The sequence below is a fragment of the Capra hircus genome, chromosome 3, assembly GCF_001704415.2.
Source record: "Capra hircus breed San Clemente chromosome 3, ASM170441v1, whole genome shotgun sequence".
Taxonomy (NCBI): Eukaryota; Metazoa; Chordata; class Mammalia; order Artiodactyla; family Bovidae; genus Capra; species Capra hircus.
Window position 1 is genome coordinate 54235606 of NC_030810.1, and position 15789 is coordinate 54251394.

The window sequence follows — 15789 nt, forward strand, 5'->3', positions numbered from 1 at the left end:
TGAACTGAAGAGGATATGAATATAGGCAAACGGACTCCAGGGTTCAAAAACTAACCACTTTCATGTTATAAATCAATGTAGTAGTCTTAAAATATTGTAGGCCCTCAGTATCTCTTAACTGCAATTTTCCTACTTTTCAGCTCAAGTAGTTCCAAGAAAATCATCCTCAGACAAACCAAATTTTTTAATTTGATATCTATTAACACATATGCCAACTTTTAGCTGAGTCTATGGGGTTAACCCTTTATGTACTGTTTTGTTATGCATTTAGTGACTATAATGTTAAAAAAAAAAAAAAGAGTTCTTAGAGACTACTCCTTTTTTTTGGCCGTCCCATGTGGCAGGTGGAATTCCCCCAACCAGGGATCCAATCCATGTCCCCTGCAGGGAAGTGTGGAATCTTAACCACTGGACCGCCAGGAAATCTAAGACCAGTATTCTTATCAATATTATATATCCCAATGACAGATGCTATTAATGAATCTAATGCTAACACCATAATCTGTTTTAAAATAATTCAGTGGGCGATAATATACCATGGTGAATGAAAACAGTGGTATAAAGTTACAATGACTTTAGTTGTAGTCTCATATCTGCTACTTCTCTGCTGTACATATGACTTTGGGCAAGCCACCTAACCTAAGTCATAGGGTTGTAACCAGGATAAAGTGTAAGTAACACACTTAGTAGAGTGCCTGAAACATGATAAATGGAAAGCACTAAACCTTTTTTGATTATCTCCTAAATGCCAAGCATAATACTAAGCTCTGGTGATTCAAGACAGATCAGTAATACCATTCAATCCTTGAAGAGGATCACAGCATAATCATGAGAAAGAAGAAAACTAAAAGCTATCTATATTTTTAAAAATTCAAATAGATTCTAATGGCTCATTATTTAATTTCATTAAATACCAAAACTTTAAATACTATACCAAATGACTTAATTTGCATATTGTTGATTAGAAATAACAAGACATTAGTATCAACAGACTTTATACCCTTCACCCTTAATATCTGTCAAATAAATACAACATCCAAGTTATAAATTTTTAAATCATTTTTATTGAACTGATTTTAATAATACTGTTTTAGCTGGTGGCAGCTGCCCCAGACCAAAACAAAGCCACTGTGAATGCTATTCAACATTCTCAAAGTAATCCCATTTGTTTTTGTACTTGGAATATAATTAAACTTTTGACATCACATAATCAAGCAAATAGCAGTGCATACTATGTTATTCAAAAAGACTTTATGCATTTCATTTAAAAAATCATTTTGCAAGAGGCTTCAGCATTATCAACACATTCTATACTTCATGCTCTCAAAATAAAAGTGCCCTAAAACTAACCCTAAAGTTTTTTTTTACTGTTATTAATGAACACTATTCAGGGTTATAGGAACTGAAATTTAACATTTTACAGTGTAAGAGGCAATAAATTATTAATATCTGCTGACACAAATTGCACTCAGACTAAATACATCATTGCTACATTCAAAAAGACATTTTGTAAATATTAATATGCTAATTCATATGCTGCAGTGCAAAAGAAGTGACACCCTAACAGTTTCCTGAGCTTTAGGAAATTAACAACATCTTTCTGACTGTGACACTCAATTTAAAATAGGCTCTTTATAATATGAAGCCATGTCAAAACTATACAATTAAATTAGGTTTTTAGAGAACTGAAAAGATTGGTCAGAGTTATGGTGGTTTACGGTAATGAAAAAGTTTTCAAAGCAAAAGTATTTACAAAGCTACAAAGGACTATGGATTTACATGTAGTATAAAGATCAAAGATAACCTGATTGCCAAATGATCACAATTATCCCCTCTCTTTCAAAAATATTACACTGAAAGACTTTATAAGTTATCTAGCATTAAATATGCCAACCTGTAGAATATTATACATTTTAACACATTCTTCCATAATGCCCAGTAAGAAGGAAAAAAGCTAAAACATTAAAAATCAAGAAAATAAACATGCTTTTAGGAATGTTTTTGCAAGGGAATATGCTAGGAGAAGTGAAAATGATTTCTCATCAGGACTCTATATATCCTCCGAATTACAAAGACCGAGTTTCTACTTCAATTTTTTCTTCTGCTTGTACTGCATCAGGATCAACATGAACAACTGGAGGTCGCAAGATAACTTCGGGGCCTCCACCATATATAGACTGTAGGAAATTCCATGTTTCTTCAGAAATCTGACCAGAATCTGCTCCTACAAATCAAGTACATAGAGAAAAAACAGTATTCACAAACTTTCACCTTCATATTGCAAAAGCTTTCATAATGTACCCCCAATACGAATACTCTAGGAATAATTGAGAAGTTTCAGAACATGAATCTTCAGGCTATCAGCCCATATAGTTATAGGCTGCAACTTTATGGTCTGCCTTAAAAAGTTAGAGATTCTTTTACCTACATATTCTTTTTTTTTAATTAATTTTTATTGGTGTACAGTTGCTTTACAATGTTGTATTAGTTTCTATGGTACACCAAAGTGAATCAGCTATATAGCCCCTCTTTTTTGGATTTCCTTCCAATTTAGATCACCACAGAGCATTGACTACTAAGAGTCTCCTGAACTACAGAGTGTGACAAATCACTAACAAGCAAAGGCTTAATAGTATTAGCCAAACTTACCTTGCCTGAGTATCACATTGCCACATTTGGTGACTGCAATTTTAGTGTTATCAATAGGACCTGGAGGATCTAAGTTAAAAGGCAAAACAAATAATCAAAATGCATAAATGCACCAAACAACTACATATTCCTGAACCTGAATTAATGAAGGATACAACTGTTTAATCAGATTATTTTGAAGTCAGATTATTCTAGTTAGTTCTTAACTGTCTTATTCTGAGCTTCTTTCCTTTTGGGTCTTAGTTCCCCAAAACAGAACCAGGAAAGCAGACAAGTAAAGTTTTCTCACTACCACCCAAAATTTAATAAAAATAATTTCTTAACTATCCATTTGGGAATTACAGATTAAAATGTACTTTTAATGCTACAAAAGAACAATTCCTTTGTAATTTAAAAAGAATGCAACTCTCAGTTTCAGACTGTCATTAAACTAAAAATATTACACAGGGCAATGTTAAAATGCATATATATATATATATATATATATATATTTTGGCTGTACCTCAAGGTTTGCAGGATCTTAGTTCCCTGACCAGGGATTGGACCTGGATCCTTGGTAGTGAAAACACAGTATTCTAACCACTGGCTGTCAGGGAATTCTCAAAATGAATCCTTTTTTAAGGGAAAAAAACTCTGTTTTCCCCTTGAATACAAAAGTATAGTGCACCTTCATTTTCAAAAAACTTTTAAAAGAAAAAAAGGCACAAGAAGAAAAAAATACTGTGATCCCACTACAGAAAGATAGGCAAATTATTTTCACATCTTTCTGGTCTTTTTGCCTTTGTATATGTTTGCCTTTTTTTAAAACAAAAAAAAGTTTGACTATGCATACTATATTATAACCTTTTTCATATATCAAGAACTTCTTATTTTTTAATTATTAAACACTGTTATACAAATAATTTTTAAAGTTCATGTAGTATCCCATTGTAACAGATGCACCATAATTTAACCAATCTTATTGTTGGAAGGATTAAAAAAAATTTTTTAATGTTAAGATTGTAGGCTAGTTTTTATTTAGTTCCCTTATACTTTCCACGAATATGCTATAATTTGTGAAAGTTTTTAAAAAATTAAAAATAACCAAAATATAAACTAGACTGTATGATCCCTGATCTCCTGTTCAGTAGTTTAATTCCAAATACATATATTCAAAAAACATTTGTCAAGTAAACAAAAATTTTGCAAAGAATTTTGTCTTTCTGTTACACACTTACCTCCATCTTTACCCTTCACAAAACTTTCCCATTCTCTAAACCATTGCATACTGATGCAATAAAAAGTAGCTGGAGAGTCCTCCTCTTGGAATGCTCTGTTGAGCTACAGGGGAAAAAAAAAAATCAGTCACTTAAAGTCTAAAACGTGTTTTGTAGCAGAATACAACCATTCTACTTCATTATCTGATGAGGCCAACTCCTCATACACAAAGAATGTGATGGACGTTGATGCTAAGTTATCTTAATAGGACATGTTAACACCTGATAAACATTCAATCAATCCATCTATTGAGTTTTAAGACAAAACCCTAGAGTTATGGAAAAATTACAGACTTGCATTTTAAAAAACAGCTTTAAAAAATAAAAAAGTTTTATTAAAGAATAATCCACCTACATTAACATAAAGTTCAATGGTTTTCCGTTTATAGTTATGCAACCACTACCACAATCCATTAAAACATTTCTGACACCCTAAAAAGTTCCCCTGCACCCATTTGCAATCAATCACTTCCTCGCAGCCCCAGGAAACCACTGATCTACTTTACCCTTTTATAAAAAGAAGTTTCATATAAATGGAATGAGACATCTCACAGTCACGTTTTGTCTTATCTTCTTTCACTTGCATAATGTTTCTAAGATTCATCATATGCATGCATCAGTAGCTCTACCATTTTTATGCTGAGTTGTATTCCATTGTATGGATATACCACATCTTGTTTATCTATTTGGCACCAGATGGGTATATCAATTATTTCCAATTTGGGACAACTACGACCAATTCTGCTATGAGCATCTGTGTACAGGGTTTTACAGACTTTAATGATCATTTCTCTGGTGTTGTGTGAAAGTTGCTCAGTCTTGTCCAACTCTTTGCGACCTCATAGACTATACATTCCAGAGATTTCTCCAGGCCAGAATACTGGAGTGGGTAGCCTTTCCCCTCTCCAGGGGATCTTCCCAACCCAGGGATCAAACCCAGGTCTCCGCATTGCAGGCAGATTCCTTACCAGCGGAGCCACAAGGGAAGCCCCATTTCTCTGAAGTAAATACCTAAGAATGAGATTGCTGAGTCACGTGTTGCTGCTGCTGCTCAGTCGCTAAGTTGTGTCCGACTCTTTGTGACCCCATGGAATGTAGCATGTCAGGCGGAGTCCTGTGCTGAGTGGCTGTTTAACCTCTAAAAAATTTTCAAGCTGGTTGTCAGTTGGTACGTAACACTACATGTCCACCAACAATATTTATGAGATTTCTAGTTTTCTACATTTTTGTCAGAACTTGATATTGTCCTCTTGTTTTAGTCATTCTAAAAAGTGTGTAATGGTATCTCACTGTAGCTATAATTCGCATTTTACTAATGACTAATGAGAATGTGTATTTATTCATATGCTTAGTTCAGTTCAGTTCAGTCACTCAGTCGTGTCCAACTCTGCGACCCCATGAATCGCAGCACGCCAGGCCTCCCTGTCCATCACCAACTCCCGGAGTTCACTCAGACTCACGTCCATCGAGTCAGTGATGCCATCCAGCCATCTCATCCTCTCTAGTCCCCTTCTCCTCCTGCCCCCGATCCCTCCCAGTATCAGAGTCTTTTCCAATGAGTCAGCTCTTCACATGAGGTGGCCAAAGTACTGGAGTTTCAACTTTAGCATCAGTCCTTCCAAAGAAATCCCAGGGCTGATCTCCTTCAGAATAGACTGGTTGGATCTCCTTGCAGTCCATGGGACTCTTAAGAGTCTTCTCCAACATCACAGTTCAAAAGCATCAATTCTTCGGCGCTCAGCCTTCTTCACAGTCCAACTCTCACATCCATACATGACCACTGGAAAAACCATAGCCTTGACTAGACACACCTTTGTTGGCAAAGTAATGTCTCTGTTTTTCAATATGCTATCTAGGTTGGTCGTTAACTTTTCTTCCAAGGAGTAAGCATGTTTTATTTTCATGGCTGCAATCACCATCTGCAGTGATTTTGGAGCCCCCCAAAATAAAATCTGACACTGTTTCCACTGTTTCCCCATCTATTTCCCATGAAGTATTGGGACCAGATGCCATGATCTTCGTTTTCTGAATGTTGAGCTTTAAGCCAACTTTTTCACTCTCCCCTTTCACTTTCCTCAAGAGGCTTTTGAGTTCCTCTTCACTTTCTGCCATCAGGGTGGTGTCATCTGCATATCTGAGGTGATTGGTATTTCTCCCGGCAATCTTGATTCCAGCTTGTGCTTCTTCCAGCCCAGTGTTTCTCATGATGTACTCTGCACAGAAGTTAAATAAGCAGGGGACAGTATACAGCCTTGACGTACTCTTTTTCCTATTTGGAACCAGTCTGTTGCTCCATGTCCAGTTCTAACTGTTGCTTCCTGACCTGCATACAGGTATTTCAAGAGGCAGGTCAGGTGGTCTGGTATTCCCATCTCTTTCACAATTTTCCACAGTTTATTGTGATCCACACAGTCAAAGGCTTTGGCATAGTCAAGAAAGCAGAAATAGATGTTTTTCTGGAACTCTCTTGCTTTTCGATGATCCAATGGATATTGGCAATTTGATCTCTGGTTCCTCTGCCTTTTCTAAAACCAGCTTGAACATCTGGAAGTTCACGGTTCATGTGTTGCTGAAGCGTGGCTTGGAGAATTTTGAGCATTAGTCAATGCTCATAAAGTAAGAATAATGTATATTACAATATTTTGCTTATTTTCAAACTGGAATATCTGTCTTCTTGAATTATATGAATTCTTTACATAACCTGGATATAAGTCCCTTGATGGTAAGTGATTTACAAATGCCTAGAACTGGATTTCGGAGAAGGAAGTAATCTTGCCTGGAAAATCCCATGGATGGAGGAGCCTGGCAGGCTGAAGTCCATGGGGTCATGAAGGGTAGGACACGACTGAGTGGGTGACTTCACTTTCACTTTTCACTTTCATACACTGGAGAAGGAAATGGCAACCCACTCCAGTGTTCTTGCCTGGAGAATCCCAGGGATAGCGGAGCCTGGTGGGCTGCAGTCTGGGGTTGGACAGAGTCGGACACGGCTGAAGCGACTTAACAGCAGCAGCACTGGACTTGGGTCTACCTTCCTAATGTACGTTTCTTCTAGTATCAGCGTTGCTGGTCTTACTGATTGTCCCATTAACTGAGATGATATACCATCCCACATTGCCTCTGACAATGTAACTAACTTTACACAAAGTAAATGAAGAAGTAGGGTCACATCCATAAGATTCACTAACTGTACCATATATTATTGTTGTTTAGTAGCTAAGTTGTTTCCAACTCTTTTGCAACCCCATGGACTGTAGCCCACCAGGCTCCACTGTCCATGGAATTATCCAAGGAAGAACACAGGAGTGGGTTGTCATTTCCTTCTTCAGGGGATCTTCTCAACCCAGGGATTGAACCTGCATCACCTGCATCAGCAGGCAGATTCTTTACTACCGACCATCACCTAAAAGTCGCTGGTCTACTGAATACTGTTTTTGTGCCTAGGTGACAAAACACTGTGGGTCTGGTACTGTCCTATACAATGCAGTATATACCCCAAACTGTATAGTCCATGGGGTCGTAAAGAGACGGTCAAGACTGAGCAACTTTCACACAACACCAGAAAAATGATCATTAAAGTCTGCAAAATGCTGTACATAGGGTTTTCTTAAACATTTGACACAAATGATAAAAACCTAGAAATACTGATATAATACTAGCATCTAATCCTCAGACTCCATCATTTTTCTAAATGATCCAATAATATTGTTTATAGTCAAAGATTCCAGTTAAGAATCACCTATTGGGTGATTCCTGGCAGTCCAGTGGTTGAGACCCTGCACTTCCATTTCAGGGGGCGTAGGTTTGATCCCTGATCCAGAAACTAGGATCCCACATACTGCATGATCAAAAATGGATCCCCCAAAAGAGAAAATCCCAAGAATCACCTGCTGCATATAACTTCCCATTTCCTTTCAGTTCAGTTGCTCAGTCGTGTCCAACTGTTTGCGCCCCATGAATCGCAGCACGCTAGGCCTCACTGTCTATCACCAACTCCCAGAGTTCACTCAAATTCACTCCACTGAGTCAGTGATGCCATCCAGCGATCTCATCCTCTCTAGTCCCCTTCTCCTCCTGCCTCCAATCCCTCCCAGCATTAGAGTCTTTTCCAATGAGTCAACTCTTTGCATGAGGTGGCCGAAGTACTGGAGTTTCAGCTTTAGCATCAGTCCTTCCAGTGAACACCCAAGACTGGTCTCCTCTAGGATGGACTGGTTGGATCTCCTTGCAGTCCAAGGGACTCTCAAGAGTCTTCTCCAACACCACAGTTCAAAAGCATCAATTCTTCGGCGCTCAGCTTTCTTCACAGTTCAACTCTCACATCCATACATGACCACTGGAAAAACCATAGCCTTGACTAGACGAACCTTTGTTGGCAAAGTAATGTCTCTGTTTTTCAATATGCTATCTAGGCTGGTCATTAACTTTCCTTTCAAGGAGTAAGCGTCTTTTAATTTCTTGGCTGCAATCATGTGATTTTGGAGCCCCCCAAAATAAAGTCTGACACTGTTTCCCCATCTATTTCCCAAGAAGTGATGGGACCAGATGTCATGATCTTTGTTTTCTGAATGTTGAGCCTTAGGCCAACTTTTTCACTCTCCTCTTTCACTTTCGTCAAGAGGTTATTTAGTTCCTCTTCACTTTCTGCCATAAGGGTGGTGTCATCTGCATGTCTGAGGTTACTGATATTTCTCCCAGCAAACTTGATTCCAGCTGGTGCTTCTTCCAGCCCAGCTATCTCATGACGTACTCTGCATAGAAGTTAAATAAGCAGGGTGACAATATACAGCCTTGACGTACTCCTTTTCCTATTTGGAACCAGTCTGTTGTTCCATGTCCAGTTCTAACTGTTGCTTCCTGACCTGCATATAGGTTTCTCAAGAGGCAGGTCAGGTGGTCTAGTAGTCCCATCTCTTTCAGAATTTTCCAGTTTGTTGTGATCCACACAGTCAAAGGCTTTGGCATAGTCAAGAAAGCAGAAATAGATGTTTTTCTGGAACTCTCTTGCTTTTTCGATGATCCAGCGGATGTTGGCAATTTGATCTCTGGTTCCTCTGCCTTTTCTAAAACCAGCTTGAACATCTGGAAGTTCACGGTTCGCGTATTGCTAAAGCCTGGCTTGGAGAATTTTGAGCATTACTTTACTAGCGTGTCAGATGAGTGCAATTGTGCAGTAGTTTCAGCATTCTTTGGGATTGCTTTTCTTTGGGATTGGAATGAAAACTGACCTTTTCCAGTCCTGTGGCCACTGCTGAGTTTTCCAAATTTGCTGGCATATTGAGTGCAGCACTTTCACAGCATCATCTTTCAGGATTTGAAATAGCTCAACTGGAATTCCATCACCTCCACTAGCTTTGCTCGTAGTGACGCTTTCTAAGGCCCACTTGACTTTACATTCCAGGATGTCTGGCTCTAGGTGAGTGATCACACCATCGTGATTATCTGGGTCGTGCAACTCTTTTTTGCGCAGTTCTTCTGTGTATTCTTGCCACCTCTTCTTAATATCTTCTGCTTCTGTTAGGTCCATACCATTTCTGTCCTTTATATAATACTATTATTTGCCAGCAAAGGTCCATCTAGTCAAGGCTATGGTTTTTCCAGTGGTCATGTATGGCTGCGAGAGTTGGACTATAAAGAAAGCTGAGCCCTTAAGAATTGATGCTTTTGAACTGTGGTGTTGGAGAAGACTCTTGAGAGTCCTTTGGACTTCAAGGAGATCCAACCAGTCCATCCTAAAGGAGATCAGTCCTAGGTGCTCATTGGAAGGACTAATGTTGAAGCTGAAACTCCAATACTTTGGCCACCTGATGTGAAGAGCTGACTCACTGGAAAAGACCCTGATGTTGGGAAAGATTGAGGGCAGAAAGAGAAGGGGATGAGAGAGGATGAGATGGTTAGATGGCATCACCAACTTAATGGACATGAATTTGGGTAATTCTCCGGGAATTGGCGATGGACAGGGAGGCCAGGCATGCTGCAATCCATGTGGTCACAGAAAGTCAGACAAGACTGAGCGACTGAACTGAACTGAAGAATATTATAATTTATTTTGAAGCCCACATTATCCGAAATTCAGCAAGGAAAAGTCCCTTCAAGCTGGCTTCTGTGTACTTCTGACATTTCCCCAATCATTCTTCAAAAACTTCTTAAGTTTTTGGAATAGTATGAAATCCCAAGCTCATCTTGCAATTCTCTTGCCTCAGCCCTGAAAGCAGCCATTTCTCCAAGGAGGGCTGGTCACTTTGACTACAGAAAGATGTTTAGAAGCCAAGATCTGAAGAAAGCTGGGTATGCTCAATCCTACTGGAGTTATCCAGGCCTTTTCAGCAACAAGAGTTGGGAAATTAATTTAGGTTCATCATTCATTTCTATCTACATGTACATGTACACACATTCATAGCTCCGTATGTATGTGTATGGGCTTCCCAGGTGGCCCAGTGGTAAAGAATCCACCTGGCAATGCAGGAGACGCAAGAGACGGGTTTATTCCCTGGGTCAGGAAGATCCCCTGGAGGAGGAAATGGCAACCCACTTCAGCATTCTTGCAAGGATAATCCCATGGACAGAGGAACCTGGCGAGCCACAGTCCAGAAAGTCCCAAAGAGTTCGACATGACAGAGCACGCACACACATATGCATATGTCTGTGACAGCGAGTTCACAAAGATATCTACAATTTTAATCCAATAACAAAGAGTCCACTTTAGTTTTTTCTCTTTCAGTATATGTAACTCCTTTATCGGACAATAAGAAATCTGGCTCTCATTATGCCTGTATTATCTGATCAATCCTACACATGGAATCAATCCCACACAAGAAATCAGTCCCTCAAATCTGCCACCACCACTACGCTGTGCCTCCTCACATATCCATCTCCAGCCAACATGGAAATCCATTTCTATGTTGCCTGTGCTCCAACACCCTTGACCAGGCCCACGCTACTACAAAAAGCTTTCTTTACCTTGTCTGGGCTCTGAAACCCCACTGTGAGCCACTGTCCCTGCTCCTATCTCAAGTATGGCAGCCTACCCACCTTCCATATTTCCTGAAAGTCAGCTACAGTCTTCTTGATCTTCACTGACAGTTCTTTTAGTAGTTATTTAAGTCTTGCATTGCTTGTATTCCTATTCTACTCAAAATACTTAGAATGGCTTCTATTGATCAAACCCTAATGGATAGTCATTAGCCATCTATTTAAGTATTCATGGAATGACCTATTTTTAATATTTAACTAAAATTTGCCTCTTTAGGAAGCAAATGAGATTCAAGAACAATAAATCAATCCACACCTGTAATATTCTCCTGTGTATGTAAAAATGTCTTTATTTAGGCAAGGGCACACACAAAAAAACACCTCTAAATCTATGAACAGAAACAGGTATGTGTGAAGAGCAGTGTGTGTCCACAACATGAAATGTACTATTCATCTGTAGTATCTACTCAATAACTTCTCCCCATCTTTTACTAAAAAAAATCTCAATTTTCCCTTACAGAATTATCCCTCCACCAATATAATTTGAACAGGAATACAATGAACATGCCTCTCAAGTGACCCAAACTCTAGTAGGATTCTCTATTAGGAATTCGAATAAATAAATAGTTGGAGCCGTTTTACTGACAGTACCACTTTGAAGAAACTTACTTCATGCTACCTAGACAAATTGAAGTGTATTCTTTCTCTCCATAAAACCTGGTTATTCAGCTCTTCCTATTGATTCTGATCAGACTTTCTATTGCCTGTAATCAAGAAACATCTTATAATATATTCACTTTGTGGGAACTAGGTCTAAGTATAGAGAGCTCCCCCAAACAATATTTACTTTACAAAGGAGTGAAAGTAGAGAACGGAATCTGAGTAGATGCCTTCCAAAACAATCACTAGCTTATCGAAACCTATAACTGACTATTTCAATAAGACTTCTTGCCAGTGCCAATACACAAACCAAATTTATTACCAATCCATGAAAACAAAAATCCACAAAGGAAGAACTTAACTCACTAGAACTACAGTCACCTTACTGGGGTCTCTCACTGTTATGTGACTGTAACACTTAAAATCTATTACAACTCTTTCATCCAATCATTTCACTTACAGAGTTTTTTCTAAGGGTCACTTCTTTTTCTTTATTCTAGATCATTTTTCTAATTTGAAAAGCATCATTTTTTTACCCGAATAAAAATTTCCAATTCAGTTTTTCTTCTTTTTTCAATTTTCTCTGCTTCAATCTGGCAAGTGTGACAAATGTACAGATGGTTGACAGCTGGTCCTCCTCCATACCTAAGGCATGAAGAATATTAATAATTATGATAATTTGGAGGAAAGCTGATCTAGGAAATGTATCCAAGTTTTCATAAAATGTAAAAACTAAATTATTGTGAGGACTTGATTTTATGCTTTTCAGGGTCAATGATTATATCAGTTTATTGGTTTGTCTGCTTTATCTATATTTGAACTCTCCCTTACAGCTACTTTTGTTACAAAATGTTTGGGGCAACAATAACATACAATAAAAGAAGTAGCTGTCAAAAATTAGCATGTTTATATGTTTATAAATCTTAAGTTATACACAGCCACAGTTTTAATCAAGTTTTAATCAGGAGGAGACTTCCCCTGTCCACTCAAGTAAGAATTCATGAAATGAATTATTTTCAATGTATTTTAAGAAATGTATTAGGGGATTGCGTGAAATATTTTTAAATAAAATTTAAAACTTTAGAGAGTTAAATATCACAGCATATCTTTATAGATAGACGATCAGAACAGAAAAATTAGAATTAATTATCTAGATCAGGGCCACTCTAGCTACAAAAGTCTCTCCAGTCATGCTTCAGCGTGAATAAATGAAGGAAAATGGGAATATTCTACATAAGCAACATACAGCACAAGGAGCACATACAAAATAACCAATCTCTCTTTAACAAATTTCATAAGCTGATTTTCACAATATCATACTGATTAAAAAAAACAAACCTGCTATATAGGTTATCCCAAATGTTCTGAGGCAGCATCAAAACCAGGTCTTCAATATAACCAGCTTTTCGTGGAGGAACACCTAGGAAAGTTTAAAATGAATCTGTTTTGTTCCTTTTGTTAATTTTAACTGATTAATTCTTAGCATTTTTTCAGTTATTATTCTTAAAAAATCTCCCCAAGAGGTAGAAAATTAAGTATAAATATATGTTCCTGAAGATATATTTTCTCTTGAAATATAGAGTAAGTTAACCAAGATGTTCAGGTATTTAACTTACATAAATCTTTACTAAGCATTGACTATGTATTGGGGCCAAACCAGAGATAAATCAGAGATAATCTTTTCTTCATGGAGCTTATAATCCAGAAGAAGAAATGAAGAATTTACATGAGTAACCAAAATAAAAAGGCAGGCACGGATAAATGCCTTGAAAGGATTATAGGGAGATTCTGAACAGGAAGAGACTTAAGTTAATAGCTCAAGTGGGAGAAAGTAATAAGAGAAAAATTTCACATACAGAAATATTTTCAAAGTTTAGATTTCTAAACCCAATACAGGACATTTGTACTATCTCTTGAGGTTTCACTGCAAAAATAATTAATAAATGAGAATAACAAGTCTTCGACCATGAAATTTAATTAAAAGTGTCACACTAAGGTATTATTTGTCATGGGAACAGGCAGTAACACAGTCAGTCACAAAGGCAGAAGTTATATTTAGCAAATAACTGCGTGAGGTTTTTTTTGTTGTTGTTAAATTCCAAGTACATTTTTTTGGTTAGGAAAAGAGCCAGCTATTCATTTAGACAAAAGGGATAAGAGCCATGGATACGGTTGGAGCTGGATGTCTCTCAGCTGAGAAAAATGATGAGCAATAGAAGTGATCCCTGTACCTTACTCAGGTGTTTATGCATCTGTCTTTACTATGAAACTGGAGCTTTGAGAACAGAAACAGTGTTTCTGGTATTTTTAGACTCTAGCACAGCATTTGGAAATGGTACCCAATAAATATTAATATCTATTCTACAAAGAGGCTATAGATTACCCATACTTATAAGAAAAAACTAATTTTTGAGACGACAGTAAATTAAATACATTTATGTTGGAATGTAGATGGGAAATGGAAAATAAATGGAAGAGGAAAATCCTTGGCTCTTGCCTTATTTGTAAATTATTTAATAGCAACTTCCTACTACTACTTTTCATTAGAGTTTCTTACCTCCATGAATACAGAGAAAATCATTATTTGAAATAGGGCCAGGTTCAGCAAAGGTCTTAAATTTATTTAGCCACTGTCGAGAAATATAAAACTGAAGGAGACTTGGTTCCATTATGTTCAACAAATTTGATATTCTTCGCCTCTCTTTTTGTGCTTCTTCACTGCTCTTCCTATTAAGGACAATGATTCATTATATTCAATAAGCATTTTACTCCATTAGGCTAGTAAAGTGGATTTTTCCACTTCCTTATTAGACTTTGCATACACCACTAATAGAGTTATCCAGTTGTCCATGGGGGACTGGTTCCAGGAACCCTGCAGATACCAAAAGCCTTATATAAAATGGTGTAGCATTTGCATGTAACCTGTGCATATCCTCTCATATACATTAAATTACTTCTAGATTACATAATATCTAATATAATATAAATGCTGTGCAAACATTAGTATATAGGGCATAAATGGTAGCTAGATAGTTACTGGTGAGCAATTTCAAGTTTTGCTTTTTGGAACTTTCTGGAATCTTTCCCTCCCCAATATTTCTTATCTGCCATTGGCTGAATCCTCAGATGCAAAACCCCATGCACATGGAAGGGTGGACTTGTACCTGTGAATCTTATTAGGTCTTGAAAATTATTCCACCAGGAAAAATATATTGTACTTTGCTCCTTGCCTCCCCCACTACATTATAACCCTAGGGGTGATATCTAGGTGATAACTACTGGTATCCACATAACTACTCGTTAGAAACAGACATTCAAATGATTGCTAACAAGACAGTAGCTGTACAATCTTTTAGAGGATACTGTAAAGTATATTATATTAATACCTCCTTTATTGGCTATGTTAGGAGAAAATTTGGTATTTAGTTCCTACTATCAGTGCTTAATTTTTAAAAGTAAAACAAATGTTTCTAAAACAAAATATAACCCTTTGCCCTCAACTAAATGATTTAACATTTTCTTAACAAAAGATCATTCTACACACAAACCTTCACTTTTACTCACATAATGAGAGTAAAACAATTTCTAATCTTTACTCAGCAATCCACTCTGAAAGTCTTAGAAGTCACTATTAACCTCAATATGAGATGCTTTGTCATCTTTGTCAAAACAGCCTACTCATGAGTTATTACCTCACCTGTAGAAGAGAACATAAGCTTCTGCATTTTGTACAGTAGACTCTGAAACTTCAGTGACACTCTGGTCGTCAAATTCATACCAGAGATTATTTAGATTGTTTCGGCAGTAGGCAATATAGTGTCCACCTGAATTCAGGAAGATAAAATTTAAATTATTTCAGTGATATAAAATTAACACAAGAATGGAAGATAAAACTAGTTTTGTAGTCTCACTTCCTACCTAGCAGAGATATAGCAAGAACTAACCTATTTTTTCCAGTAGGTACCCTTACAACCATCATTGGAGGAAATAAAAATCATAACAAAGAATGCAATCTTAAAAAAAAAGTGTAAAAATAATCATGTTAAAATCCTTACTATTTATCTTAACACACAATGTATTTCTACTATTTTAAACATGAGAGTAAAATTATTTAAATTCTTAAAATTTCTGACATTTTAAAAACCAAAATAAAAGAATTAATAAAAATCTTTTACATTTTTTTTTGTTCAATCAGGCCTTGTTTGAGATCAACTCAGATGTTTCTTTTTTTAATGCAAAATCGTATGTCAAA

At 37.1% G+C, this 15789-nt stretch overlaps 1 protein-coding gene across 4 annotated transcripts in view; it reads right to left on the minus strand.

Moving 5' to 3' along the window:
- The window catches only part of USP33 (ubiquitin specific peptidase 33), a 63046-nt gene continuing 48301 nt past the window's right edge, over positions 1045–15789 (minus strand). For 3 of the 4 annotated variants that reach the window (XM_018045640.1, XM_005678224.3, XM_005678223.3), the window contains exons 18-24: positions 15235–15361; positions 14095–14264; positions 12876–12957; positions 12074–12182; positions 3867–3969; positions 2650–2718; positions 1045–2224 (exon numbers count right to left, since the gene is read on the minus strand). In XM_018045640.1, coding sequence (XP_017901129.1) covers positions 2067–2224; positions 2650–2718; positions 3867–3969; positions 12074–12182; positions 12876–12957; positions 14095–14264; positions 15235–15361 — 818 coding nt within the window. In that variant the 3' untranslated portion in view covers positions 1045–2066. Of the gene's footprint in view, positions 2225–2649; positions 2719–3866; positions 3970–12061; positions 12183–12875; positions 12958–14094; positions 14265–15234; positions 15362–15789 lie in introns of those variants that run through there. The other variant, XM_005678225.3, reaches the window with a different exon arrangement.